Below are 27,257 nucleotides of genomic sequence, written 5' to 3'. Positions count from 1 at the left end.
GTGTCGGGTCCCACACCACGGGTTTCCCCCATCGTCCCCGTCCCCAAGAAGTCACCGGACGGTTCCATACGCCTATGCGTAGACATGCGCAGAGCTAACACAGCCAACGAAAGAGAGAGGCACCAGGCTCCCAGGATCACCGATATGATCCATCTCCTGCACGGTGCAAGGATCTTCTCCAAATTGGACCTCACGAAAGGCTACCATCAGATCGAGATAGCGCCGGAATCCCGCTACATTACCATATTTGTCACCCATCTGGGTTTGTTTCAATACAAAAGACTCAGTTTCGGCATTTCCTCCGCCGCTGAAATCTTTCAGGGGGAAATACACAAGGTTATCAGACACGTCTCGAACTGTTTGAATTATTCGGACGACGTCCTAGTCTATGGCAAGTCGCAGGAAGAACACGACATAGCCCTCCACAGGGTGTGCCAAGCTCTGGACGAAGCAGGGTTGACGCTAAACAAATCAAAATGTGAGTTCTCAAAGGGCTCTCTGAGATTCTTCGGACACATTTTCTCGGATAAAGGTATAAGACCCGATCCGGAGAAAGTCGAGGCGCTCAACTCAGCCACGCCACCCGTCAACACCACGGACCTGAGGTCGTTTTTGGGCCTAGCGAGCTACTGCTCCAGATACCTAAAAGACTATGCCACAGTCAGCAACACGCTGCGTCTACTCACACGCAAGGACGCTCAGTTCATATGGTCGAAAGATTGTCAAGAGGCATTCGAAGCCATACGGAAAGCCATATCGCAAGCTGAAGACATGGCGTACTTTGATGCCAGCCGCAACACCGAACTCATCGTGGACGCCAGTCCTGTGGGACTCGGCGCCATATTAACACAGAAGGACCCCAAGGAACCACACAGTACACACATAGTGGCATATGCCAGCAGAAGCCTGACAACCACGGAACAGGCGTACTCCCAGGCGAAAAAGGAAAGCCTGGCAGTCGTCTGGGCCTGCGAATACTTCCATCTCTTTCTTTTCAGCAAGGAATTCACCATCATCACCGACCACCAGGCACTACTCACCATATACGGTAGCCCGAAAGCCAGGATGCCACCGAGAATAGCCCGATGGGGTCTGCGTCTGCAGGACTACAGATTTGTGATACAACACCGACCCGGGAAGGAGGAAAACCCTGCAGATTACCTCTCCCGCCACCCTAAGAAAACGACAGCGTCCCAGCCATCCATAGCAGACGCGTACATAAACTATATCATACACCACCTACAACCGATGCCAGTAGGGTGGGCAGAGCTATCAGCACAGTCAGAGGCGGACCCCGGACTCAAAATCGTGAGACACTGCCTGCAAGAAGACAAGATGGCTTTCATAAGACAACAAGCGAGGGGAGAGTCAGAGACCACACGAGAGGAGGTCAAGTGGCTTGACCAAGTCAGGGAGGAACGGACGGTAGTAGAGAACAACGTACTGCTAAAGGGCTGCAAAGTCGTCATCCCGAGAACCCTCCGGGAGAGGATAGTACACGTGGCCCATGAAGGACATCGAGGTGTAGTCGCCACGAAACGTCTCCTCCAGCAGAAAGCCTGGTTTCCGCAGCTTGACCGGCTGATAGAGAACATCGTTGGAAACTGCCACGTCTGCGCCCAAGTGGCACCGCCACCTCACCCGAACCCCCTACAGACATCACCATTGCCGAGCAAAGTGTGGGAAGAGTTAGCGGTAGACCTGTTTGGACCTCTAAGCAACGGGACTCATGTCGTCGTACTCATGGATGAACACTCGAGATACCCGGATGCCCAGATAGTGGACAGCAGTGCGACTTCGAGCGTCATCCCGGCACTTGACAGAATGCTCTCAGCATACGGCATCCCAAAGGTCATAAAGTCGGACAATGGCCCCACATTCATAAGCCATGACTTCCAAAAATTTGCGAAATACATGGGATTCCAACACAGACGAATAACCCCCCGGTGGCCCCAGGCCAATGGCATGGTCGAAAGATTCATGGCCAGCATCAAGAGAACCCTACAAATCGCACACGTGCAAAACAAGCCCTTCGAGCAGGCCCTCAACCAGCTACTCAGGGAATATTGGCACACGCCGCACAGTACGACAGGAGTATGCCCAGCAGACCTGCTATTCCGGAGGCCGATCACCACGAGGCTACCGGAAGATCCAAGGCCCCAAGAACTGACGCCGCTGGAGCAAGTGGCGAAAGACAATGACACCGCGAGGAAGGCAACGTCCAAAGAAGTCACAGACAGGAAAAGGAGAGCCCGCGAAAACATAATGCAGCCAGGGGACGAAGTGTGGTTGAGACAACCAAAAAGCCGAAAGGAAGAAGCCACGTTCGCATCCACCCCTCTCCTCATAACCCATAAGAAAGGCACGATGGTCACCGCACAAAGACACGACAGCTCAGTGGTGACGAGGAACAGTTCGCATTTCAAACGCGTCACACCTGGCCCCGAAGGTGAATGGACGATGGACCGAGACAGCGAGGATGATCGTCCCCGAGACAAAGCCTATCAAGGAGATGGGGAAGAATCAGGAGGCGAAACAGGCACACTGCCGCCTGCCAAGGAACGACCAACCCCGGGCAGGTCGAGACGTCCCCAGAGGAGCCGTATGAAGCCCACCCGACTCATCGAGGAGATGGGGTAAGGACAGCGGCGGGACTTACATGCTAAAAAGGGGGGAGATGACGGATAGCCCACGTTGTTATGTGGGCGGGCCGCCGTTGCGGCCAGGACACTGACGTCCCGGACGTGACGTCAAGGGGAGGGGTGGGAGCGGGGTTGCGGCAGCTGCCGCCACGAGTTTAATAAAGAGAGTTCACTGCACCTCCGGCTCCTGCGTATTATTCCACGCGCTGGTAGGCGTGGGTTAAACATGCACGCAGCGGGCCAACACCTCCAAGTATCAAAGATGGATGATGCTCCTTGCAATGTGCTTTCTGTGAAGTAATTTATGTTGGTGCAATCCATATGCAAATTGGGAGATGTGCATGTATTTTACCCCAGAGCGCCTGGACGGAGTTCTAATAGATGAGTTCCCTGCATCTGTAATGATTCTGCAGTTTTATTTTTTTTGTTGTGTTAAAATGCCATATGCCACAAGTAAAGTTACAAAAAAAAGTAGATTGGGGTAGGGGTGGGCGGTTTGTGGGCGCGAATGAGACAACCTGGAATTGCGTGCACTGCATTTTAGGGGAAAGTAGCAGGCGTTTCATCGTGTCTGTCTCCCCAATCCACCCCCTTTTGCAATGCTAGATAGATACTCCCCTGACTTATTTCCACAACGGAGCGCAGCTCAACATTTCATGAACTGTAACGATTGAAAGGTGTTTTATCTATTACAGCAACGGAGGTAGCGCGCTCGGTGCTCTGCTGCTTTCGTCTGTAACCGCTGGGAGAGGGGCCGGTGCTCAGGCTCACGGGGGCGGTGCTAGAGCTTAATGCAGCCAATCAGCGGTGAGCCAAACACTGCCGAAGACCAGGGGATACCGGATACCAAATATTGCGTGACACCGGCGGCTGCAGTCTCAGTGTCCTTGACGGTCTAACAGGGTTTTCTGTTCTATGTTGTGAGTGCCTCGAAGCCCGCCTGTTTTCAGCGATGGCGACGCCTGCAGAAGTACTGCGCTGGAAAAAGAGAATGTCCATCGTGTACGCGGCGGGTGTATGGACGGTGGTGAGCTGCTTTGGCTACAGATACCTGAAGGGTCGCTGGTGGCCCCAGACGTCAGAATCTCCGGCAGGTAAGATAACGCGCTCGCCAGTCGCATCCACTCTGGCAGCAGGTAGCGGCAGCACGTGTAGGGCATGGCTGGGCGGCCAGTGGGCAGCAGCAGTCAAGGCGTGGGTTAAGTTATCACAGATATGTGTTACTTTCTCCCTTTTTTACGGGCGAGTCTAAAGTGGAAAGATCAGGGTTAATAGTAGGCGTCTTTAAAATAACCTTTTGTCCTGATTTAAAGAGAAAAGGACTGCCATGAATCTAGCTTCTCGATAATTTCCTTGGAAGAACTAGAAAACCGGCAGACCAGAGTTTCTAGCATCCTGAGGTTGTTGAAGGGGAGGGGTGCATACCTGCCAAATCCACTTGGCACATAGCTCTGACAGCCCACACGTGTGCCCTATAGGCAGGGGCGCATTTGCGCAGGAGTCCCTATACTGAGGCTGAGACTGCCGTCGCTGGGGACTTTAGGAATTTCTTTTTGTTAGGAAGCTCATAGTCAGGAATGGAAGAAGCCGTTGTGCTGGATGCATTATCCCTAATATTGACAAGTGGCGTTGCGGGGCTCCATCACTGAATATTCGGATCGTGAAACTTCATACAGTGGAACTTTCTGGGTCCAATTAATGTTTTCTTCCGGGTATTTGGACACGAGATTCCTTTATTTGGAATTGTATACGAGTGATGATATATGATGCTGGCCTAATGTCACTAAACGATAAATAGATTGGGGCGACAACTGAAGAGGGTATATATGTCCACATTCAGAGGTGCTTAGTATTTGGGGCATATAGTATGTATGTGAATGTGACATCATGGACCGGAAACATTTCTATGCATTTATTTCCCGGATGGGAAGGGGTGGTAGGCTTGGGGTGACATTGGCAGTGATCATAATGAAAACGGGAATGTTTAAAGGGGTGTTGGAACAATGGAAATCAACTTCAAGGGGCCTGCCTGACTCCCCTTCATTGCCTGTTGTACGGTGAAATGATTAAGGTGAGTGGGAAGTTATAACGTAAGGTAACCTGGATAGGCACATATGTTTGTATTTTAGGAATTGTTTAAGAGGTTATATGCTGGGTTGGGCATGTGTTTCTGTGGTCTTTGGGGGGTCTATATTAGTCATATTATCTTAACCCAGGATGATGTTGGGACCTGATGGTGAAGCCCCCTGTAGGGGGATTAAGACTCCTCTGATGAGAGGAGGGAGGCTATTTCCCACTAGGGTGGGAGGTCATTTCTGGATGGTTGGGGGCGGTGTGATTGGAAGGGCCAGGCCATATGTGCTTTGAGTTGTCTATAGTTATATTTAGGAGTTAAGTTATGTATTACATATAGGTGATGAACTCTATGTTTAGGGGAACATCTAAAGGCTGGATACGTCTGTTTAGGAAATTGACAGTTATAACATAGTGGCACTCAGGGAAGTCTGTGCTACACTGTAGGGATATTGGGGCACAGATTGAATAGAGATGTGTTTGCTTTATGTAGAGAGGAATGTTGCGGGAGGACTCATGTAGGAAGGCATTCCACATGATTTGAATGTATTCATTGTATTAGTTCTCTGGGGGTAGTAATGTAGGTATATGGGCATTAGTGAGATATTGAAGTTGTTGAAGCATACTAGAGGTATTGGGGAGGAATGAACTAGGGGAAGCGTAATTTAATGTGAGGGTATAAGGATAGATGATACAGTTACATTTACGTGGATGACGGGTATAACGAAGCAACTGATGTAGGTTGGTAACTTTTGGCTAGCATTCTACTCTGCAATTTTAGAACATTAGTTAGACTGTCAAGGTCAATTATGGGGTTGAACTAGATCATATTAATGATAGCACCCAGACAAGATGTTAGTGAAGGTTGTAAATATGGGTGGGAAGTAACCTAATGTAGTGTTAATAATAAAACGAGGATGGGGGTAAGTGCTAAATGCAAAAAGCTAATAAGTAGAGGCACAGACTGGGGATAGTATAGTTCAGAACAGTTATCATGGTGTAAATAGGATAGCTCAAACTAATTCTAAGGTTGCGCAGAATGTTATGGTTTTTTAAAAATGTATTTATGTCTCTATGTTCTTCGCTTAATGTTTGTATGCCGTATAAGTGCGCATCACGTTGGAAATGGATAAATGTAAAGATGCAGTTGTTCTTGGTTTGGTTCCCTTTTCTACAGGGTAATTCATAGAATTTCGCACAAAAGTGGCACACACGGCTGGCGCACAGTGTGCGCATGCGAATGTCTGCGCCAGCAGCGTGCGCTAAAATCGATTTTCGTGCACATCGTATTCATGGATTTTAGCCTCCAAAACCAGCCGTGGCGCAGAGTGGCACAGCGACCCTGCAGCAGCGCCAGTTACGCCCCCAAGAACGCCCTTGCGCAAGGAAAAGCCATCAAAATTCCCAATTCAGTGCAAAGGGCTGCGCTAACCCTGGACCAGGTGCGCGGGAAGTTTCACATGCGATTGGGCTGGGTACGTGTATTTCGGGGGTGTGCGGGAAGTTTCACACAAGATTGGCCTGGGTACGTGTATTTCGGGGGTGTGCGGGAAGTTTCACACGCGATTTTGCTGTCAGAGCGGGGAACGCGTATTTTGGGGGTGCACGAGGAGTCCTACACGTGAATTGGCAGTGTGGGTCCTCCCAGGTGTCCCCTCTACCCCCTCCACGGCCCCTGCAGGCAGCCCACACCACAGGGGACTACCCTGCAACCCTGGTCATGTCCCGCAGGCAGCCCATCCGCCATGGGCATGCCCCCCAGCAAAGCCACATGTCACGTTGCAATATGATCACCAACTCATGTCTCCCAGCACCCCCACCCCCAGCAGTCAGGGGCACCTGCCAGCAGGCCCCCACATATGTCCCCCTGCACCCTCACCCCCCAGCAGTCAGGGGCACCTGCCAGCAGGCTCCCACTCATGTCTCCCACATGTCCCCCTGCACCCCCACCCCCCAGGAGTCAGGGGCACCTGCCAGCAGGCCCCCACACATGTCCCCCTGCGTCCCCACCCCCCAGCAGTCAGGGGCACCTGCTAGCAGGTCCCCACTCATGTCCCACACATGTCCCCCTGCACCCCCACCCCCCGGCAGTCTGGGGCACCTGCCAGCAGGCACCCACACATGTCCCCCCGACAGGTCATCACACTCCAGACCCATGCCCCTCATGGCCACCCAAATCCCACCCAGTCCAAACACCCCACATTGAATTCCCAAAGTCATGATAGAAAATACATAACCAGCATGGCCATGAATCAATATCCCTCAGACCCACGCAATGGTGACACATGACTGTGAAAAGATCAACATTGTGACATGCACAAAACAAAAGAGATAAGACCACATCAGTAAAGTATATAATAAATGTGTATTCAATAATTAACCAAATGAATAAAAAAAAAAAAAAACACAATAATGGAAATAATGAAGAAAAAGCTGCATGTCCAAAATATTCAAAAAAAATGTGTGAAAGCAGAATCCAAATCAATCCAAAAGCAAATGGGTCCAAAGAGTCTGTCCGTCCAACCAAATCCAAAGTGTAAAAATAAGACACATCCGTTGATCCATCGTAAAAAAGAAACTTAAATGAAGTGAAATTCAGTGTAGAACTAGTACAAATCCAGGGTCCATGAGCCCAACCATTGAAAGGAAACCTACAAAAACCCTACCTAATGAAGAACTATATACAAAAAGGTGGGGCATTGTCCAAGCGCCCCAAATGAAATGGAAACCTAACACTAATTAACTATATACAATGGCAGCGGGCTAGTCCGACGGCTCACTTCCTGATTTCCCGGGCCGGGGCATCATCGAACTCCTGCTCGATGTCCCGGGGGCGGTCCTCTTCTAAGACCCTAAGGGTTTGCAGGGACGATGACATTTGGACCTCCAGGTCCCTGCGACTTGCCTCGAGGCACTCGGCCCGCCTCAGAGCCCTTTGCATGGAGTTCTCCGCCCTGACCATCGGGAGCCGTGCCTCTTCCGCCCGCTGCAGCTCCGCATCTATAGCATGGCCTAACCGCTGCCACACGGAAGACACTTCCCGTCCTGGGCAGTCCGGCCGATGCATGCCCCTCCGATGTCGAAGGCCCGAGCCATCATGGCTCCCACCTTGTTGCTGCTGCTGTGCCTGTGCCCATGCCCTGGCTCCTGCTGCCTGCACATCCTCCTCCGGCTGGGGTGCAGTTGTTGAGGTAGCCACTCCTGCTGGACGTCCGCCTCCCGACTGTGGCAGGTATGTGTCCTCCACCAGCCTGGCAGCACGGTCAGAGGCAGCTCGACAGGGTCCCCAGGTGATACATGGGTGGGAAGATGGCACGGAGGACGACTGGCGCATAGGGGGTTCAGGTGAAGAGGCGGTCGAAGCAAGGTTCAGCAAACGGAGGAATCCGGCCTGGGTGACCTGTCCCAGTAGGCTGACGTGGTCAACGAGCCATTCGAGATGACGTGCAGTCTCCCCATGAAAAGACTGCAGGTCACCTCGCATGTCCCGTTGACACAACGCCACCCCACCCAGGACAGGCTCAACCCGGTCCCGGATAGCCACGTCCACAGGGAGAGGAAGGCCAGTTGTTGTAAGCGGATCCCCTCCCTGAAAACGGGTCTGGACATAGGTATCCCTGCTGGTGCGGGATGATGCAGTCACAGGATCGGGGACAGGATTACACACAGGCACCTCTGCGGCAGCCTGTACTGCCTCCTGTCCCTGCACTGCACCACTGGCACCAGTGGAATCCCCACCTGCGGACTCCTCCTCCACCAAACCCCCCACCAACCTGGATGACTCCGTGCCATCTTCCTTCATCGGACCCTGTGGGGTCTCAGCTGCCCCTTCTGCTGCCGAGGAGTCCAACTCCGACCTCCGCCTCTTGGACCTACCCTCGGCAGCTGCGGACTGGGACGCGGCACCGACTCCTCACTCCCTGACGAGATTCCCAACCTGGGAGGGGAGCCGGGCCTTGCGTCTCCGGCTGGTGGCGTGATCCCCGCTGCTGTCCTCCACAGCACCCTCTCCGCCCTCTTCATCAGTTGACGCTGCAGACAGGGAGAGATAGGAGACAGGCATCGGGACACTGTACAATGGACTGATACACACATGCCAGTTGCACATGAGTGGCAGTGTCAAATTCAGACATGGCATCACAATCCCCAACACACATGGCATGTCAACTCACACACCTGAGCAATTCCACAGCCATATGGCAACAGCCAGCACCATCCATACACATACAACAGCATGAGCAGCCAAAGGTGAGCCAGACATCACATGAAACATAGGGTGTGCACTAGACATGCACACACGCCACCACACTTACATGCATGTGTACATCTCCACCAACTGTCGCAGTGATGAGATCGGCATCCATGTCACATCTGGCAATCAGTCTTCTACATATCAGTGTCCCAAGCGTCCATGTTGCATCACTGTTGTACCCTTGTGAAATACACACACATGCACATGGTGCAGATACATGCAGCTGGAACCGACATCCATGTGTGACACCACAACCATGCCAACTTACATACACAGTCATTCAAGCATGTGTGCTCACACATCTGCATTTGGCATGCAAGCTTACACACACATGCACCATCCATGTGTCTCACACATGAGAGGACTTGCATGTGTTAGCCTCATGGCCCTGTACATACACATCCATACATGGCCCTACAAAACCACATGTGCAACCTGCACACCACCACACGCACAGCTTACAATCAGTATGCATGTACACTTACCTCTCGACTCCAGACGGGTCTGCCTCTCAAGGACCTGGACGTGGAGCGCTGGGGATATGCGTTCCAGGACCCTCATTTGATGATCCGACAGGTGGCCCCGGCGCCCCTTAGCATCCGCTGCCTTCAAGAGGCGCCGGGCCTCGTTGAGGGTCCTGGACCTGAAGTCCTCCCAGCGCTTCTTGACATGTTGGAATTTTCGGACTGCAACCCCTTCCGCGTTGATGGCAGTCACGATGTCCGTCCAGATCCTGGTCCGTCCTTCCTTGTCGGCGCGCGAACTTCCGAAGAAGGCATCATACTGCCCCAGGAATTGCTCCACCAGGACACCAACCTCGGTGGCAGTGAAGCTGGTGGCCCTCTGCCTCTCTGGCTGGGGGTAGCCAGTGGTCTCAGATGGTGGTGTGCCCGACATGGCAACCCCAGAGGCAGGCGTGGGTGGGCAACTAGGTCCTGGGGCTGGGCTGTGGAGCGATGGTATCCCAGTCGGGAGTCTTCAGTTCCAGCAGGGGTGGTCACAGCAACTGCACCCCTGCAGATGGCTGGTGTGCAGGCAGCAAATAGCAGGGCACGTGGGCAGCAGGCAGGCAGGCAGCAGCAGATGGCAGGTGGGAGCGTGCTCGGGGCTCTTGGGGGCAGGAAAATGGCCTTCAGGGCCGGAGCGTGGTCTTCCGTGTGGCCAGCTTGATACGGAGTGATTTGGCACATGAAAAAATTGCACGTCAGCGTGTTATTCGAGGAAAGGCCCTTAGCGCGTGAGCGCGTCAGCACACGCATGTGATTCCATTGGACCAAAGGCCCTAAGCGCGTCTGTCGTATCGCGCACGGGCGTTGCCCTGGCAGGGCTTGAAGATCCCACGTGGATTTCCATTGCTCTGTACGTGCTTTTCGTGGGGTGCAGTGCGTGTGTTTTCCAGGCGTTGGGGTTCACACGCTATTACTTCACAGCGGGTGGGTGTTGGCTATGCGTTCTTCTACACGCAAGGCAGACGGTGAGTGGTAGCCCACTCGCCCAGGCCCAATCGCGTGTAAAACTTCCCATGAACCCCATAATACACGTACCCTGCTGAAATGGCGCGTGAGACTTCCCGCGCACCCCAGGAATATTGCCCCTGTGCGAGCGGGGTACGTGTATTTCAGGGGTGCGCGGGAAGTTTTACACGCGATTTCAGCAGGGTACGTGTATTTCAGGGGTGCAGGGGAGTCCTACACGTGATTTGGCAGTGTGGGTCCTCCCAGGTGTTCCCTCCACGGACCCTGCAGTCTGCCCACACCACAGGGGACTAGCCCCCCCCCCCCACCCCTGGTCATGTCCCGCAGGCATTCCATCCACCATGGGCATGCCCCCCAGCCAAGCCACATGTCACCTTGCACTACTGATCAACAGCGCATGACCCCCTGCACCCCCATCCCCCAGCAGTGCAGGGCACCTGCCAGCAGGCCCCCACTCATGTCCCACTCATGACCCCCTGCACCCCCATCCCCCAGCAGTGCAGGGCACCTGCCAGCAGGCCCGACACATGTCCCCCAGCCAACATGTCATCACAATCCAGATCCCTGGCTCTTATGGCCACACAAATCTCACCCCACAGCACCCCAGTCCAAATACCCAACCAAGCTTTACATCCACTCCAAATTGAAATCATCATTACATGATAGATCACAAATAAGCAGTATGCGCATGAGTACGAGTCTGTCAGACCCACACAATGGCAACACATGACTGAGAAAACCCACATTGTAATATGCATGAAACCAATGAGAAAAGACCACACATTGAAGTAAGAAACAAAAATGTATTTGTCAAAATGAAGGGAATGAAATAAAAACACACAATAATGCCAATAATAATCAAAATGCAGCATGTCCCCAAAAAATGATAAATAAAAAAAATGAGAATCCAAATGAAAATGTGTCCAAAGTCACCGTCCAACAAAGCAAATCCAAAGGGAAAGAAAAGCGTAATATCCATTGCTCCATGGTGAAGAAAAATAAAGATGAATGAGAAAAATCCACTGTAAAACTATGTACAAATAGCAAATCCAGGGTCCATGAGCCCAACGACATAAATACTAAATACTAACTATATACAAAAATGTGGGGCATAGTCCATGCGCCCCAAATGAAAGAAAAAAGAAATGAAACTTCACACTAATGAACTATATACAATGGCGGCAGGCAAGTCCAACGGCTCACTTGTTGATGTCATGGGCCAGGGCATCATACTCCTGTTCAATGTCTTGGAGGCGGGCCTGTTCTCCGGCCCGAGGTCTCGCAGGGATAACGCCATGTTCACCTCCAACTCCCTGCGAATTCCCTCGAGGCACTCAGCCTGCCTCAGCGCTCTGCGCATGGAGTTCTCCACCCTGACCATTATGAGCCGTGCCTCCTCCGCCCGCCGCCGCTCCGCACCTATCTGCTGGCCCAACCGCTGCCACACGGAAGACACTCCCATTCCAGGGTCCTCCTTCCCTACGGCCGATGCCTGCCCCTCTGGTGTAGATGGCCCCGAGCCATGAGGCCTCCCACGTTGAGCCTGCCGCTGCCTCCGACGCAACTGCCTCTGCCAGCAAGAAGGCATCCAGGCTGATGGAATCCACCATCGCCGTTGTGCACGTGCCCTGCTCAATGATGCCGGCATATCCTCCATCTGCTGGGGTCCAGTTGCTGTGGTGTCCACCCCTGCTGGACCTCCGACTCCCGACTGGAAACAATAGCAGATGAGTGGCACTATCAAACATCAGTTCCATCATGTCCCTCCACAACACATGGGTCAGTGCAGGCAAAAGATGCATTGACAGGCATGGCATATGCTATGAACATTAGCATACATGTCCAAGGGACTCTTGAAACATACAATGCTGGTTTGAAACTCACATGCATCATGGGTCATGCCTATCACATGCACACACTTCATCCATCTGGCCTCGTACACCCCAGACACAGTGGATACAATGAGTAGGCTGCATCAGTGAATCTGAACATTGTCACAGACATGTGTCATGCATCCATGGCATTTACAATTCACAGACACGCAAGTCAGACATGGACACCATACATGTCCATGACAGCAGCACCCATCTCTCACACCCCATCCATGTCCAATAACAGAGACAGGCATGCATTAATGTGTGCATTCCCCATGCTGCTCCGCATGTTGGATTGTAACACATGCACCAACCATGTGGTTCACACATTACTGGTCTCACATGCATGACCATGATGTCCCTGCACACACACATACGTTCATGGCCTATGTCACACATACAGGCAAGTATCAGACAACCAGCACCCTGCAACATGCCCTGTCTCACACAGCAATGCTTGGCCACTTACCGCTCAACTCCGGACGGGTCTGCCTCCGAAGGATCTGGGTGTGGAGCGCTGGGCCTACACGTTCCAGGACCCTCATCTGGATGGTACTCATGCTGCCCCGGCCCCCCTCCACGAGGCACCGGGCCTTGTTGAGGGTCCTGGACCTCAAGTCCTCCCAGCGCTTCTTGACTTGCTTGATGTTGCGGGTTGCCACCCCCTCCGCGTTGATGGCAACCACAAAGTCGTCACAGATCCTATCCCGTCCTTCCTTGTTGGCGCATGATGTTCCGAAGAGGGCAACATACTGCCCCAGGACATGCTCCACCAGGACACCAACTTCCTTCTGACTGAAGCTGGTGGCCCTCTGCCCCTCTGGCTGGGGGTCGCCAGTAGTTTGCCCCAACATGGCGACCCCCGAGGCAGGCGTGGGTGGGCAACTGGGTCCTGGGGCTGGGCTGTGGAGCGATGGTATCCCAGTCGGGAGTCTTCAGGTCCAGCCGGGGTGGACACAGCAACTGGACCCCTGCAGATGGCTGATGTGCAGGCACCAAATAGCAGGACACGTGGGCAGCAGGCAGTCAGGCAGCAGCAGATGGCAGATGGGAGCGTGCTCGGGGCTCTGGGGGGCAGGAAAATGGCCTTCAGGGCAGGAGCGTGGTCTTCTGTGTGTTTTCGCGTGGCCAGCTTGATACAGAGTGATTTGGCACGTGAAAAAATTGCACGTCCGCGTGTAATTTGAGGAAAGGGCCTTAGCGCGCGCGCACACGATTCCATTGGACCAAAGGCCCTTAGCGCGTAGGAGCGTAAGATACATTACGCGCGTGGGCGTTTCCCCTCATAGCACGTGATGACAGAGCACATGTGGAAAAATTGCACGTCCGAGTGTCATCTCGTGTAATTGGATGAAAGCGCCCGTGTACACGCGTCTCTGACGTGTACGTGTGGGCCGGTTTAAAAGCTGCGTGTAGGACGCCATTTCCTTGTACGTGCTTTTCGTGGAGAGCGAGTGGGTGAAATCTGTACTTCTTGTCGGTTCACACGCGATTACTTCACAGTGTTTCTAGTTCGTACTCGCTGTTACCTCTGACAGCTCTTTTCTGATTTTTTTTTTTTTTGTTGGGCCTGTTTCCTCAAACGGAGTTCACTTCTCCTTTTGTCCTGTCTCCTCAGACAGCGTACCTGTCTCCTCAGACAGCGTACAATTTCTTCTTTTGGCGGGGTGTTGCCAACGTGCACACGTGCGTATTTTTCACATTCTTTTTCCAGACAGACGGTGAGTTCTGCATGTACTTAGCAACTGTGCTTGCCCCGTGTGTCGCGTTCCCCTTCAGAGGTCATTGTAGGCTGCGTGTATGACGCGTACGCTTATTTTTGTGTTTCTGTGTGCCACAGCGTAGTGCGAGTTCATTTTTTCACGCATGTGGTCTACGAGGGGTTGCGTGCACGTTTATTTTTGATTTTGGGCTGCCTGTGCGTTGCGTGACCCGTCATCTTCCCCCAGGGGTCACAGACAGCCTTGTTAGAGCACTAGGGTACAAATTCCATCTGGTATCCTACCGCTTTGACCCCCAATTGCCCAGGACAATAGTTTACTGCAACTCTCATACGCACAACAACATCAGTGCCATGGCTGGGAGGCGACCAAGCGGTAAGGGAGGCAAAGGTGACCGACCCTCAAAAGGTGGGCGCAGTAGTGGACGTGCCCGGGATTTGCAGGGTGCCCCTATGCCCCCATGTGTGGAGGAACAATCAGGGACACCCATGCCCCCCGCATGGTTGAGGGAAACGTGGCTGATACCATCCAAGCTCGGCCCCTGTTGGACCAGCCCATAGTGGCACCTAACCTGACACAGGATGACTCCATGGCTGACTTCCAGGTCAGCAAGTCTAGGCCACGTGTGGCGGTGCAAGTTGTTGTCACCAATCCACGTGCATCTGGGGTAGCTATGTCATCTGCTGCCCCAAGTATGCAGGGTGGGGCAGCTGCAGCTCCATCCACCCCAGCTCTGACTCTCCCAGCCAGGACAGTGTCAGTCCCAGTCCATCAAACTGACGTTCCCCCTGCCAACATTAACCAGCAACCAATGCCTGCATCAAGAACTATGGTCATTGTGCATTCCCACACTCCTACTACCCAGTCCACCGGTGATTCTGCCCCTACTGACCAGAGCGGCGTAAGCCACTCTGGCTCTGCTCCACATTTTAAGAGGAAGAAGGGTGCTCTGGCACGACAGGCTGAGACCCCAGACACGGCTACACACTCCGGTACCTCAAGGAAGCCTTGCTTCAATGATCCGGAACTTGATGCACTTGTGCAGTATGTGTCGGCACGTAGCCACGAAATGTTGGTGACTGCAGGGTGCAAGACCACACCTGGTCAATGTAAGGCACACTGGCAGACCATCGCCGACCGCATAAGTGACCTTGGATTTGTGAGGCGCTCAGCTGATGATTGCTACAAGCGGTGGAATGAACTGAAACTCAGAGCAAAGAAGAAGCTGGCCTCAAATCATGCCGCTACTCTGGTGACTGGCGGTGGGTCTCCACAAGAGGACAACAAACTCGCTGAACATGAGTCTGTTGCTGGGGCCTTCGTCACAGAGGAACAGATCCAAGGTGTGGGAGGACTACCTGATTATGAAGCATTGTCCGGTGAGTGCCCATGCATGTGTGTGTAATGCATGTGTATGTTGTTTGGGTGACGGGTTCTGATTGAGTGCCAGGTGAGGGTGTGTGTGCCTGAGTGGTATGGGTCACCCATGTGCTTCATCCAAAACATTCAGCGACCTTGGATTTGGGTGTGACAGTATCCCTTCTGCCCACATTAGTAATTTGGCTCAACATTACGGCAGTTGCCCTTGAAGTGGCATCTTGCAACAACATTGTTTGTATTTTTCAGTGTTCGTTCAGGCTGATTGTTTCAATTCTCCCACTTTGGCTATGCATTCCTCAGCCCTATTGTCACATTTGTGACATGCTTCTGTCATTGATGAACCCCACATTGGACCACATGTTACCTTGTTAGATGAATGATTTGACCATTCAGGCTAATTGAGTATTGGCCTGATCACAGGAATTTTTGGGGCCTGTTTGAATGTGGAACATGATAGTTGTTTCCTGTCATGTTGAAGTGACAAACCATTGATGTATACATCGGCCTGCAATCACTGTATTTTTGTACACTGGATATGTTGCAGTGTGTGGCACATGCCTATTTTGTCACACTATGTAGCATTTTTCATCTCATCATGTCCATCTCACATGGATGGCTGACAGTAGTCATTCACTGACATAAGGATGTACTTGTGTGATGGCATGTGTATTGGACATGCCACTCACAGGCCAATGTGTGATGGCAGTGCTACCCAGCAGGCAGCAAATGTGTTGCTCTTCCATGTAGGTGTCATCAGTGTCTGCCTTTTGGGTCCCCTTCAAACTCAGTGATAGTGCATGCATGGGAGGGTTATAGTCATGTGGGACATGTGTAAATCATGTACTGGTTATGTAGCTTGTCAGGCCTATTTGTGTGCTATGGTGCTAATGCCTGTATCCATTTTTTGTCTTTCATGTTTTTGCAGGGGATGACGCACTTGATGGTGCAGACCCAGGAGGAATCTCAGGCACGACCGGGCACCAGTAGGGGACGGATGATGAGACCTATGTGCCGTCGCAGGTAAGTGTTTTTGCCAGGGATTATTTTCTGTCCAACCCACCTGTACCAGGGGTAGAACCCTCTATGGGGATGTCAGTGTTGGTAAGTCCGCCTTTGGCGGTTACAGATGCAGGGTCACACTCCACAACATCTGATCCTGTTCCTGGGCCAGCAGATCAGAGGGGGAATGCAGTCCTGCAGCCTCAGGCAGTGCCGGCACAGTAAGGCGCAGATCGTCTTGCCCCAAACAGGTGTGGTGCCCGCCGACGCGGTAGCCGTACGCCACCAGGCAATACCGCATGGGAACAATACATTTACGGTATGGCAACCCAACAGGCAGCATCAGTTGAGATGATGGCTCAAGCAATGGCGAGGGTGGCCACTTCCATTGTCCCCCCTGACAGGCAGATGGAGCTACTACAGCAGGCAACAGACTCCATTTGCCAATCACACAGGGAGGACATGTTGACGTCCAACAGGGACAGACGGGCGGCACTGGAGACTCTATGCCAATCGATATCAATAGAGTCCTAGGGCCACAGGGAAGCCCTGAGGGTAGAACTCCATCACCTCAGGGAGACTCTTGTTGACCTTGAGGCTTCCATTAACTTGAGGACAGAACAGCAGCTGGAGCGGCTCACACGTTAGCTCTCAGCTGAGATGCAGGCAACTCGGGAGGAGATCCGTGCATCACGTCAGGTGCTGCATGGGGATCTCCGCACTATAATCCTCCAAAACGAGACCTTCCACACCCGCATGCTTGCTGCCATGGAGGACCATACCAGGGCTTTGCATGGGCTGCCTCCCATTGCACCACCACCTCCTGTGGCAGCAGCAGAGGGTGATGATGGCGACAGCAGCAGTTCTCCCACATTGGCATAGCCGTGCAGGCCATGAGCCCATGGAGGCGTTTCCCCCCCTCCCCCCAACATCCACACAGGTGGGTGTTGGTGCGCACCCTGTCCCCCACAGGGCCAATTTTTTTTATTTTTGTTTATTTTTTATTATTATTATTTTTTTTATTTTTACTTTTTTGCAGTGTATTGCCTTGTGTGGCTCCCGTGGGCATCCACTGTATTCCGGCTGGGCACGTGCAGGCTTGTCCTGATTTTGGGTTAGATGCTTGGGTTCGTGAGACACACAGCACTCTTGCTTCCCGTTTCCATGGGCTTGCAAAGGGTGTGCCCAAGTGACATTGACTTACACGGTGACGTAGGACTCCCATGAGCTGTATGGGCAGTCTGTAGTCCATACTGTGTATACATTCCTAGTGGATATTGTTGTTGAATTGTACACTGCATGGTGTATTGCCACGTGCTTGTGCATCCATGTCTTTCGCCTAATTTGCAGGTTAATTCCTCATGTCTTCACAAGGCCGTCTACTTTGGAGATGGAGTTCATGTTGTAAGCAGTGCACTTGGACATTTGCGTGGCAGCAGCACTGTACAGTTGGAAGTGGCCGATGTGCTGGCATGTTCAGGTTGTAAGACTACCACTACTTTAACGTAGTACTGTCATGTTTATGCTATGTTTGAGGTTGTGTAGCTGCATTGTATTGTTGGTAAGTATTTGGTCATGTGTGTTGTTAGTTCTACATTACTGTGACCATATTGTGTGTGTGTGTGGGCAGTTTCCATTGAGGACACTGTACCTTGACACTTGTGTGATGTTTTGGGGATTGCATTGTTTGCTCTTACATAGCATGACATGCCATGGTGTGTTGGGTGGTGGTGCTGGGGAGGGGTTGGGTGACATGGCACCGTTGTCATGTTGTATTTTTCAAGGGGGTAATGATTTTTGCAGCATAGAAGTGTGTCTTTTGATGACACACCATTGGTGGTGTTTGTGTAGGTAGGGCACACAATGTAACACTTCCAGGTGACCAATCTCAGGCTGGTATGGTTGTGACAGTTGACTGTCCCTTATGTCATCATCATTGATTGTCAGCTGGCATGTGCCAGGGCTGTGTGCACTCCACAGGGGTGTGATTTTAGGTGAAGTAATTATCCACCAGCTGTGTACGGGCTGCCTCACCCGTGCCCTTTCCCCTCCCATGCGCAGCGGGCGTGCTTGTGGGTGGGGATGTGGGGGCACCACCATGTCCACAGACAGGCCCTGGCGTGTTGCAACATTGTGCAGGACACATGCTGCCACTATGATCATGCACATTACTGGGGGAGCATATAACAGCTGCCCGCCAGAATGGTCAAGAGAGCGAAAGCGTGACTTGAGCACTCCGAATGTGCGCTCCACTATGCCCTGGGTTGCAATATGGGCTGTGTTGTATCTTACCTCGGGTGGCGTTGTGGGGTTCCGAATTGGCGTCATCATGTGGGTGCTCAGAGGGTAGGCACTGTCCCCTGGGGAGGTGGTGATGGGTATCATTAGTGGGGTTGTGACATTGCTCACTATCTAACATGCATGCATGTGCTGTAGCATTTATACTCACCGAGCAGCCATGTATCGCCATGCCGCCCAGCTTCTAGGTCCCAGTTTAGGGTTGACATTCTGTAAATAAAACTGTCGTGGGTGGACCCTGGATAGTTGGCATATACTGATGTGATGATTCCCTTGGCATCACATACTACCTGGACGTTGATGGAATGCGAGTGCTTGCAGTTTCTGTAGATGTGCTCTGATGCCCTGGGGGGACGTAGAGCCACATGGGTGCAGTCAATGGCACCTAGCACTTTGGGGAAGTGTGCCACCCCGTAAAAATCCTGGACAGCCTGCCTTTCTGCAGGTGTTCTGGGCAGGTATATGTGCCTGCGGACTGATGGGCGTGCAGTCATGATGGCCAAGACCTGGTGTAGGCAGCGTGACTGTGTGGCCTGTAACACCCCCCTCCCCACTATAGCAGTTGTCCGTTGAAATGATCCAGTGGTCAAGAAGTGCAGTACATTGAGGACCTTCTGCAGGGGGCTGAGTGCTTGGGAGCACAGGGTGGGTGATGTGAGGTCATCCTCCCACTCATTGACCAGGTTGAGCATTATGTGAGGTGGAAACCTGTACCTCCCATACACCTGGTCATCGGGCATCCCAAAAAGGCTGGTTCTGGGTGTAAACATTCTGGGCCTGACTATCCTCCTCCTCCTGCGGTATCCCACGACCACTGCTGCTAGGAACGGTATATTCATCCTGGCGTCTGTGCTTGTTTGTTGTTTGCGCGCACCTTTATGCTGCGCGGGTCCACGTACGCCTGCTTCCTGCCCGTGTACGTGTTTCCGGATTAGCGCGTCTTTTTTGGCGCACGCGTTAGCCCCGTTTGATTCCATGAATACGTGTTTTGAACGTGCCTGTGGGCATTCCGCGCACTTGCCTCCTATACTTCCCCCCCCCCGTGACGCCCACATTTTCACAAGTTGTTCCCCATTCTGCGTGTCACGCCCCCTGTTCCTCCTACTTTTGTGTGCGCCGCGCTATGTGCGATTTCGCTGTGCGCTTATCGCACGCTGTTTGGAGACGTGTGCGCCACGCAGAATTTTGGCGCACATCCTGGAGTTTCCTCACGCACGGACTTCCATGAATCGCTGTGCGCGGGTTTCGCTGCAATTTTCGCACTGGCACTGCGATTCGCACGCTTGCGCTGAAAATTTCAGCACACATTAATTCCATGAATCGGTTCCATAGAGTATTATGAGTACAATTACAATTGTGTGGTCTGGGCCATTAGAGAACTTAAGTTAAGTTCTGTTCATGTTGGTTAGAGAGACGGTAGAGGTATAAAAGAAAAATGGAAGGCAGTCAGAGTAATTAGTGTGAGTGAATTGACTTACTAAATTAATGTTCATGGAATGTAAAGGGTTTAAATAATCCTCGCAAGAGAAAGGAGGTAATGCTGAGATTAAAGAGGGAAAATGCTAATGTAGTTCTTTTACAAGAAACCCATTTGCTGGAAGAGTCAGAAAGATATAATAGGCTGTTAAATTGTTTCCTTTCAAAATCAAGAGGGGTGGGAGTACTATTTCGCAGGGGATTGAATGTGTGTGGAGAGGGTGACCACGGATGATGAAGGATCATTTTGGTTGATATAAATTATGACGGGATGGTTATCACAATTGGCTCCATCTATGGTCCCTGTGCTGCTGGGAACAATTTCTATAAGAAAATAACAGCTATGTTGCAGAGTATGCGTGGAGAACACATTATTTTGAGGGGGGTTTATTATGTTCTGAATCATCGGTTGGATCAATCAGTGCAGTGCCGGCACATGGCGGAGAGGGCAAGTAGAGCGTTTGATCTTCTGAGTAGTTTGGACTTGGTTGATATATGAAGAATTTGACATCCTGGGGAGAGGGAGTTTACTTTTTTTTTTCTTCACCAGTGCATAATTCATTTTCCAGAATATATTATTTTTTAATTTCTGAAAGGCTTATTGGGAAGACAATGGAAACAAGATCATTCAATGTTGAAGTTAAAATTAGTTAGAGGGTGCAAGATCAGCCACTTCAAGATAGCGTTAAAGACATATATTTTAAAGGATCAAAATGTACTGGCATCTTTGAAATTATTTGTGTCCTTTTATGAAATTAATAAAGATTCGGCTGAAAAATTAGCAGTATGGGATAGTTTTAAAGCGTCTGTTAGGGGGAGTTGATGAATATTCTCGCACGTGGAAATCTGGGATGGCGGAATTGAGGCATCTAGAGAGTAGATTAGGGGAGCTACAATGGAAATTCCAATTGACTACGCATAATAAGGATAAGGTGGAGATGGATAGGGCGAGGGATTCCCTAAAGCGTGAAATTGATAAACAGAGTGAGAAAGGTCTGTTTTATATGAAACAGAAGTATTGGGAATGGGGAGATAAAGGTGGCAGGTTATTAGCAAACAAATTGAATGGTTTAATAGATGAGGTTTATGTTAAACAATTGGTGAATGAACAGGGCATACTAGTGGTAAAAAGGATGATATATGTGATCATTTTAGGAGATTTTACTCAACATTATATGCTCAATTTCCTACATCAGACCAACTGGAGGACTTTTTGGGGAAAATGTATTTGGCAAAGCTGACAAATGAGCAAACATTAGTGATTGATCAGCCAATTATGGAGGCTGAGGTACTAAGAGCTATTGACCAACTTAATGTAGGCAAGTCCCGGGTGTACATGTTCTACCAGTTGAGTTTTATAGCACCATTGGACCAGTATTAGCGCCTTTGCTATGCAGTTTATATAACAGTTTTATGACAGAGGGAGTTGTGTCCAACGATGCAGGAGGCTTGCATTACAGTTCTCCCGAAACCTGGTAAAGATCATACAAAGTGTGAGAACTACAGCCCAATATCATTAATCAATGTTGATGTGAAAATATTTACCAGGATACTGGCCAATCGATTGAATACATGCATTGGAGGATTGATCGGACATTCACAGGTTGGCTTTATGCGTGGGAGGTATGGATATGATCATATAAGAACAATCATAGATTTAATGGGGCTCCCTTAGGAAGAAGTGGAAAATACTCTGCTGATCTTTATGGATGCTGAGAAAGTGTTTGATAATCAATTGGGGCTTTTTAGATCATACACTTAAGAAGATTGGTTTTGGAGATGCTTTTATGAGGACTATCGAAGCTTTGCACTCCTATGGGTAAATGGCGAAATGTCTCTCGTTTCTGTTGACCAGAGGTACTAGGAAAGGGTGCCCCTTATCGCCCCTACTCTTTTAATCTAGTGTTAGAGCCATTGATAACTTATGCAAATAACATGGGGGGGTTGTCCTGAGAGTCTCTCTGCCAGACATTCGTCCTGGTTACGAGAGCCTTACCCAGAGTCTTTAGCTCACTATCTTTCACACAGGAGAAATATCCCAAACATATCAGTCTTTGTCCTGCCCTGGGGCAGTCCAGCACCGAAATACTAGGCAATTCTCCTCTGAACAAGAGTACCAACAGCAAGCCCAGACACGTGTTTCGGTCTGGTTGGACCTCATCAGTAGGGTGGAGCTGTGCCTCTCTAAGAATAGTGAGCAAAGGGTCCCCATCTGGATTCCCCTAGTAACTTAGGGCGAGACCCAAAGTTACTTAAAATAGGCAAATAACAGGGGGTGGGGGGTCCTGGGAGTCTCTCTGCCAGACATTAGTCCTGGTTACGAGAGCCTTACCCAGAGTCTTTAGCTCACTCTTTCACAGAGGATAATATCTTAGGGAATTAACAGATGATGGTCACTATAATCGGAGACAGCCTACCCCTATTGACACACGAGACACAATTTCAGAGGACAACCTATGGAGGTCTACTGGCTGCCAGGTATGTCTCCAGGATGCCACAGGAGGAGCCTAATGTATATTAGAGGTGTTCTAATTCTTCATTGACATTCTCAAATACTTCAACTTAAAAGTTATCTCACATTTACATGCCTGGAAGGCACCAATTGGCACTAGGAGCCAAAAGTAGCTCCTGGTAACTGTTGGTTTTAAGCTAACCAGGCTCTACTATGCTAGACGCAGGAGCTAAATGTCTCCCAGCTCCCCTCAATTTCGAACTCTGCCACCTGCACCACTACCAAGTTATCTGACCACACTACCAGGTGCTTGTTGGACAAGTCCTTGGGCCACAAGTGCAAGACTACCAGAATTGGGAACAACTCCAGAACATTGATGTTTTTACACCAGCTCTTCCTGTTCCGTGCATTGGGCCAGCACCCCCCCCGCACCATTCCCTCCCCATGATAACCCCAAATCCATGTCTCTCGGAAGCTTTGGTGAAGAGCTGCCCTTGAGAGAAAGGGACCCAAGGAGCTTGCCATAAGCGGACCCCATTAAAATCATTCAGGAAGTTCAGCCACATATGGAGATCCTCCTTTAGTCCGGCGCTCAAACGCCCCAAGTGCCAGCCCTTTGTAGTTCTGCCGTCGCAAAGGCAAGACGTCTTGCAGATACCCTGCCCTCAGGAATAACCCTGTCTGGCAAGTTTAACCCGTTATTGATTTAATCCTCCTCAAATGTGCTTAGCCGCATGTTAAAACCGCGTTGATGCCGATAATGCATTCGCATATCTTTTCCTTTGGCAAGCGGCAATCCCTTTCTGCCGTATCAATCTCTATACCCAAATAAGTCGATCTTGTGCATGGCCTGGTGTTTTCTCCGCTGCTAATGGTACGCCCAAATCCCGTGTTAAATTGAGGAACTTGCTGAGTAGAGATCCACAGACATCTGATCCTCCCTCCCCGATAAACGGGAATCATCCAAATGTGTTTTGCTCCTGCCGCCCACCAACCCTTTATAGGGCCCATTCCGAGAAGGATCTTAAGGCTTCAAAATATGCACAAGATATGCTACAACCCATAGGCATACATTTATTCACACAGATATCCCAGTGAACTGAAAGCCCGACAGGTGAAAACTTGCTAGGTGTACTGGTAGCAATCTAAAGGCCACCTCAAAATCCACTTTTGCTAGCAGTGCCCCCTTTCCTGCCCTTCTAGCCAGGCTTATGGCTTGGTTAAAGGAAGCATAAGTGACTGAGCACGCCTCTTCTAACCAATCATTGACGGTGTCCCTTTTTGGGTGTGGTAAGTTGTGGATTAAATGAAATTTCCCTTCCTCTTTCTTTGGAACCACTCCAAAAGGAGAAATGTTTAAGTTGACCATCGGCGGGGCCAGGTATGGACTTGCCACTCTGCCTAATGCCCTCTCCTTCTTGATCTGCTCCCTTACCACCTCCTGGGAAAGCCCTGGCCAATTTCAAGCTCTCTGCTGAGCGTGCCCCAAGAGGACCTTCGTATGGCATCATGAAACACATTGTAAAACCCCTTGTCAAGATGTCCATCATGTACTAGGGGCTATCAAGCAAGCCAAGGGGTATCTTCGCTACTTAGATAGGTGAAGGGCCTTTGACGCTGCGCTCCCTTCAACCCTCATTTATGCGGCCCAGCCTGGGTCATGCTCGTTCTGCGAATGCCCAAGCTGCCCCGCTCCCACCATGGACTAAATCCCTACCCTGCCAACCCCCTCTAGTAACACCTTATTAGGTCATTACCATCGTGCTGAGCTGCTCTTGTTGTGGAGGTTAGGTAAGCATTGCATGAAATGGTGTTAGTGGCCCAAGTGGCGTTGCCCCCTTGAAGAAAAACAAAACTTTATTAAGCACAAACAAACAAATCCATGCACAGATGGTTGTATTGCGCTAGGATTTTCAGACCCCTTGAGAGACAGTCTCCTGTTCTCTTGCCACCATCTGCTCATCCGGCCTGCTTCCGGTGACAGCTAGGAGTAACCCCCTAATTCCCCGCTCTTACAACCAAAGATCCCACATCTGCACAAGCTTGCCGATAGCGGCAAGACACCATTGACAAATTAAAAAAACCTACAAGGAAATTTATAGGAGCAGTTGGATGCATTTTCCCTAACTCCCGCCCCCTCACCGCCATCATACTGGAACAGTAGGAGAAGCGCTCTGGATGGGACCCCATGTGTTGTTCCTTTACCGCATTGAGTGTACGAGAGAGGATATGCGCTCAGAATGCCGTATCGAATGTACCCTTGCATTGTAAGTGTGGAAGGATGCTATGTGGAAGGATGCCAGCACGCACCATTGGACATGATGGAGCGCTGAGTGAAACCTGATGAGACGGGGGGGGCATTTGCCAGATGGGAGGAGGCAGGCTGCCTTAAAGCAAGGTATATGATGGAGAACCAGGAGGTAAAATCGTTTCACAAATGCGAATAGACCATGGGCCTCAAGGAGGAGGATAGGTTCCGATACACCCAGCTGAGACCCTGGTTACTGTCCCCATTTATGAAGCTCTGCATAACCAGGGACTTCACCCCTCTGGAAAAATCTGCTGACAAACTCAGGGGACAGCTAAATGATAGGAAAACTGATTTACCCGCAAGCGGGCCAGACCCAGTGAACCTACGTGAGGCAATGGGCAGACGTGCTAACCCTCCGTATCGGGGAGGAACAGTGGTGGGAAGTGTGGCAAAGGATTCCCAAACTAATTATGGGGGTGCAGATAAGGGAAATGTGTACTAGAATTTTAGTATGATGGCATCAACCCATGAGGAGCTACATAAAATGTACCCTGCAATGTCCCGGCTCTGCTGGCGTGGCTGTACCGAGGTAGGCTCTTGGCTGCACATATGGTGGTCATGCCCGGTGCTGAAACCCTTCTGGGAACCTGAAAATATTTGGCCCACAAATTCGGAGAGGGAGTGGTGAAGCCCTGTTGGGTCTAGGCGATATCTTGGACAAACTTCTGACTAAACCCCAGAGGAAAGCATATATGGTCCTGAGTGTGGCGGCCCTTTCCCGAATATTGCAGAAGTGGAAACAAGCCAGGATCCCTACAGAGTATGAATGGATAGCTAAAATCTGGCACAACAACTTGCTCGAATAGGGAACCTATTCCATACAAGGAGATGGTGCCAAATTACAGGAAGACTGGGACATAGTCTTGGAATTCCTGCAGAAAGACATCCGCGAACAATGGTGCCCCCAGAGAATCGAACTGCTGGATATCCTATAGACTTAAACTTTAAACCTCTTTTACGTGACCAAAAGAATGATGTGCCTGCAGCGATCAAAGGAGGGAGGGGTGGGCAAGAGAGGGGGAGGAAGGGCGAGTTGGGAAGGGGATTGTTAATGTTCACATTTTTTCAAATGCCAATAAAAGTATGTTAAAAAAAAAAAGTGCCATCTAATTAGATTGGGGAAATTGAAAGAGCTTTCGGTAAACCTAATACCTTCCTCAAAAAAAGACCCTCCAGTTTATCCCAAGCTTCCACTGGGAAGTTGGGGGCAGATTCCGCTCCATATATTAGTATAGGAGCTACTTTGAGTCTATACCAAGAAATGATCAGGTCAATGGTGAATTTCTTGTTGATTTTTCTTGTCTGGGTAGCCAATCTATTTCAGTCTGAGACCATCCATCCAGGGCTTTTCAATTGCACTACAGCTGAACGGAACACTTAGGTACAGCATGCAGTCCACAGTCTCAATTCTCAATGTCTATCGAGTTCACTACCCAGGTGAATATTGGCTTATTTTTCGTACCAGGCTTGGGAAGGACCATTATTATTATTTTATTTTTTTGTTTGTTCCACCTCATTTCATTCACTTAAGTACAGCTCTAATGTATTTAGTCTTCTTTGGAGCCCTATCGGGGTGTAATCAATCAGAACCAAGTCATTTGTGAATAGGACCCACAGAATAGGACGATGGTTTATCTTTGGGGGGGAAAGGCCTTCACTCCCTCCTGACTATGCTCCATGTTCGATAAATGCAAATTGAATAGCTCTGGGGCCAGGGGACAGCCTTGTTTCAGGCCTCTGAATGTTCCAAAAGGTTTTGTTACATTTCCTGTGCCTGACATCCTAATTTGGACTGTCGTTCAAGAGTATAGATTCTTAATTGTTTCTAACAGATCTTGTGGGAAGTTCCATGTTGATGATTTCTCCTACAGCCTTTCCCTACTGATGCAGTCGAAGGCTTGTTCAAGATCTTTGAATACTAAGTAGACCTCCTGTTTCGACCTAATAGCCCTCAACTTGAAGATGTTTAACAAAAATAAGTTGAGGCTAGTCCCAGCCCCAGAAACACATCCAGTTTGTTTTTATCAAAATTACCTGAGCCTGTTTATTTTTATTTATTTTTTGATGCGTTAACGGAATGGATGCAAATACCTTCCTAAGGGTATCCAATAAAGCAATAGGCCTGTAGTTTTTTGGGTTGTCTCTGTCCCCCTTCTGAAAGAAATATTGGGACAATTTAATGCTGCTTTCCACATAGCAAGGACCTCTCTTGCCTTTAGAATTTGATTAAACAGGAACCAGCAAAAGTCTACCCAATCCTCTGGTTTCTGTTTGAGCATTCCATTATTTAGGCCATCAGGGCCC

At 50.4% G+C, this 27,257-nt stretch overlaps 1 protein-coding gene across 1 annotated transcript in view; it reads left to right on the top strand.

Annotated features, from left to right (window-relative positions):
* The first annotated feature begins 3,463 nt into the window (after window positions 1-3,463).
* Window positions 3,464-27,257, top strand: part of SMIM26 (small integral membrane protein 26) — a 58,276-nt gene continuing 34,482 nt past the window's right edge. The window contains exon 1 of the mRNA XM_069607533.1: window positions 3,464-3,736. Coding sequence (XP_069463634.1) covers window positions 3,595-3,736 — 142 coding nt within the window. The 5' untranslated portion in view covers window positions 3,464-3,594. The remainder of the gene's footprint in view (window positions 3,737-27,257) is intronic.

Source organism: Ambystoma mexicanum, chromosome 4q, assembly GCF_040938575.1.
Source record: "Ambystoma mexicanum isolate Mex_15411 chromosome 4q, UKY_AmexF1_1, whole genome shotgun sequence".
Lineage (NCBI taxonomy): Eukaryota > Metazoa > Chordata > Amphibia > Caudata > Ambystomatidae > Ambystoma > Ambystoma mexicanum.
Note: the sequence above shows the minus strand (reverse complement) of the source record. Positions and strands in the feature narration are given on the sequence as shown.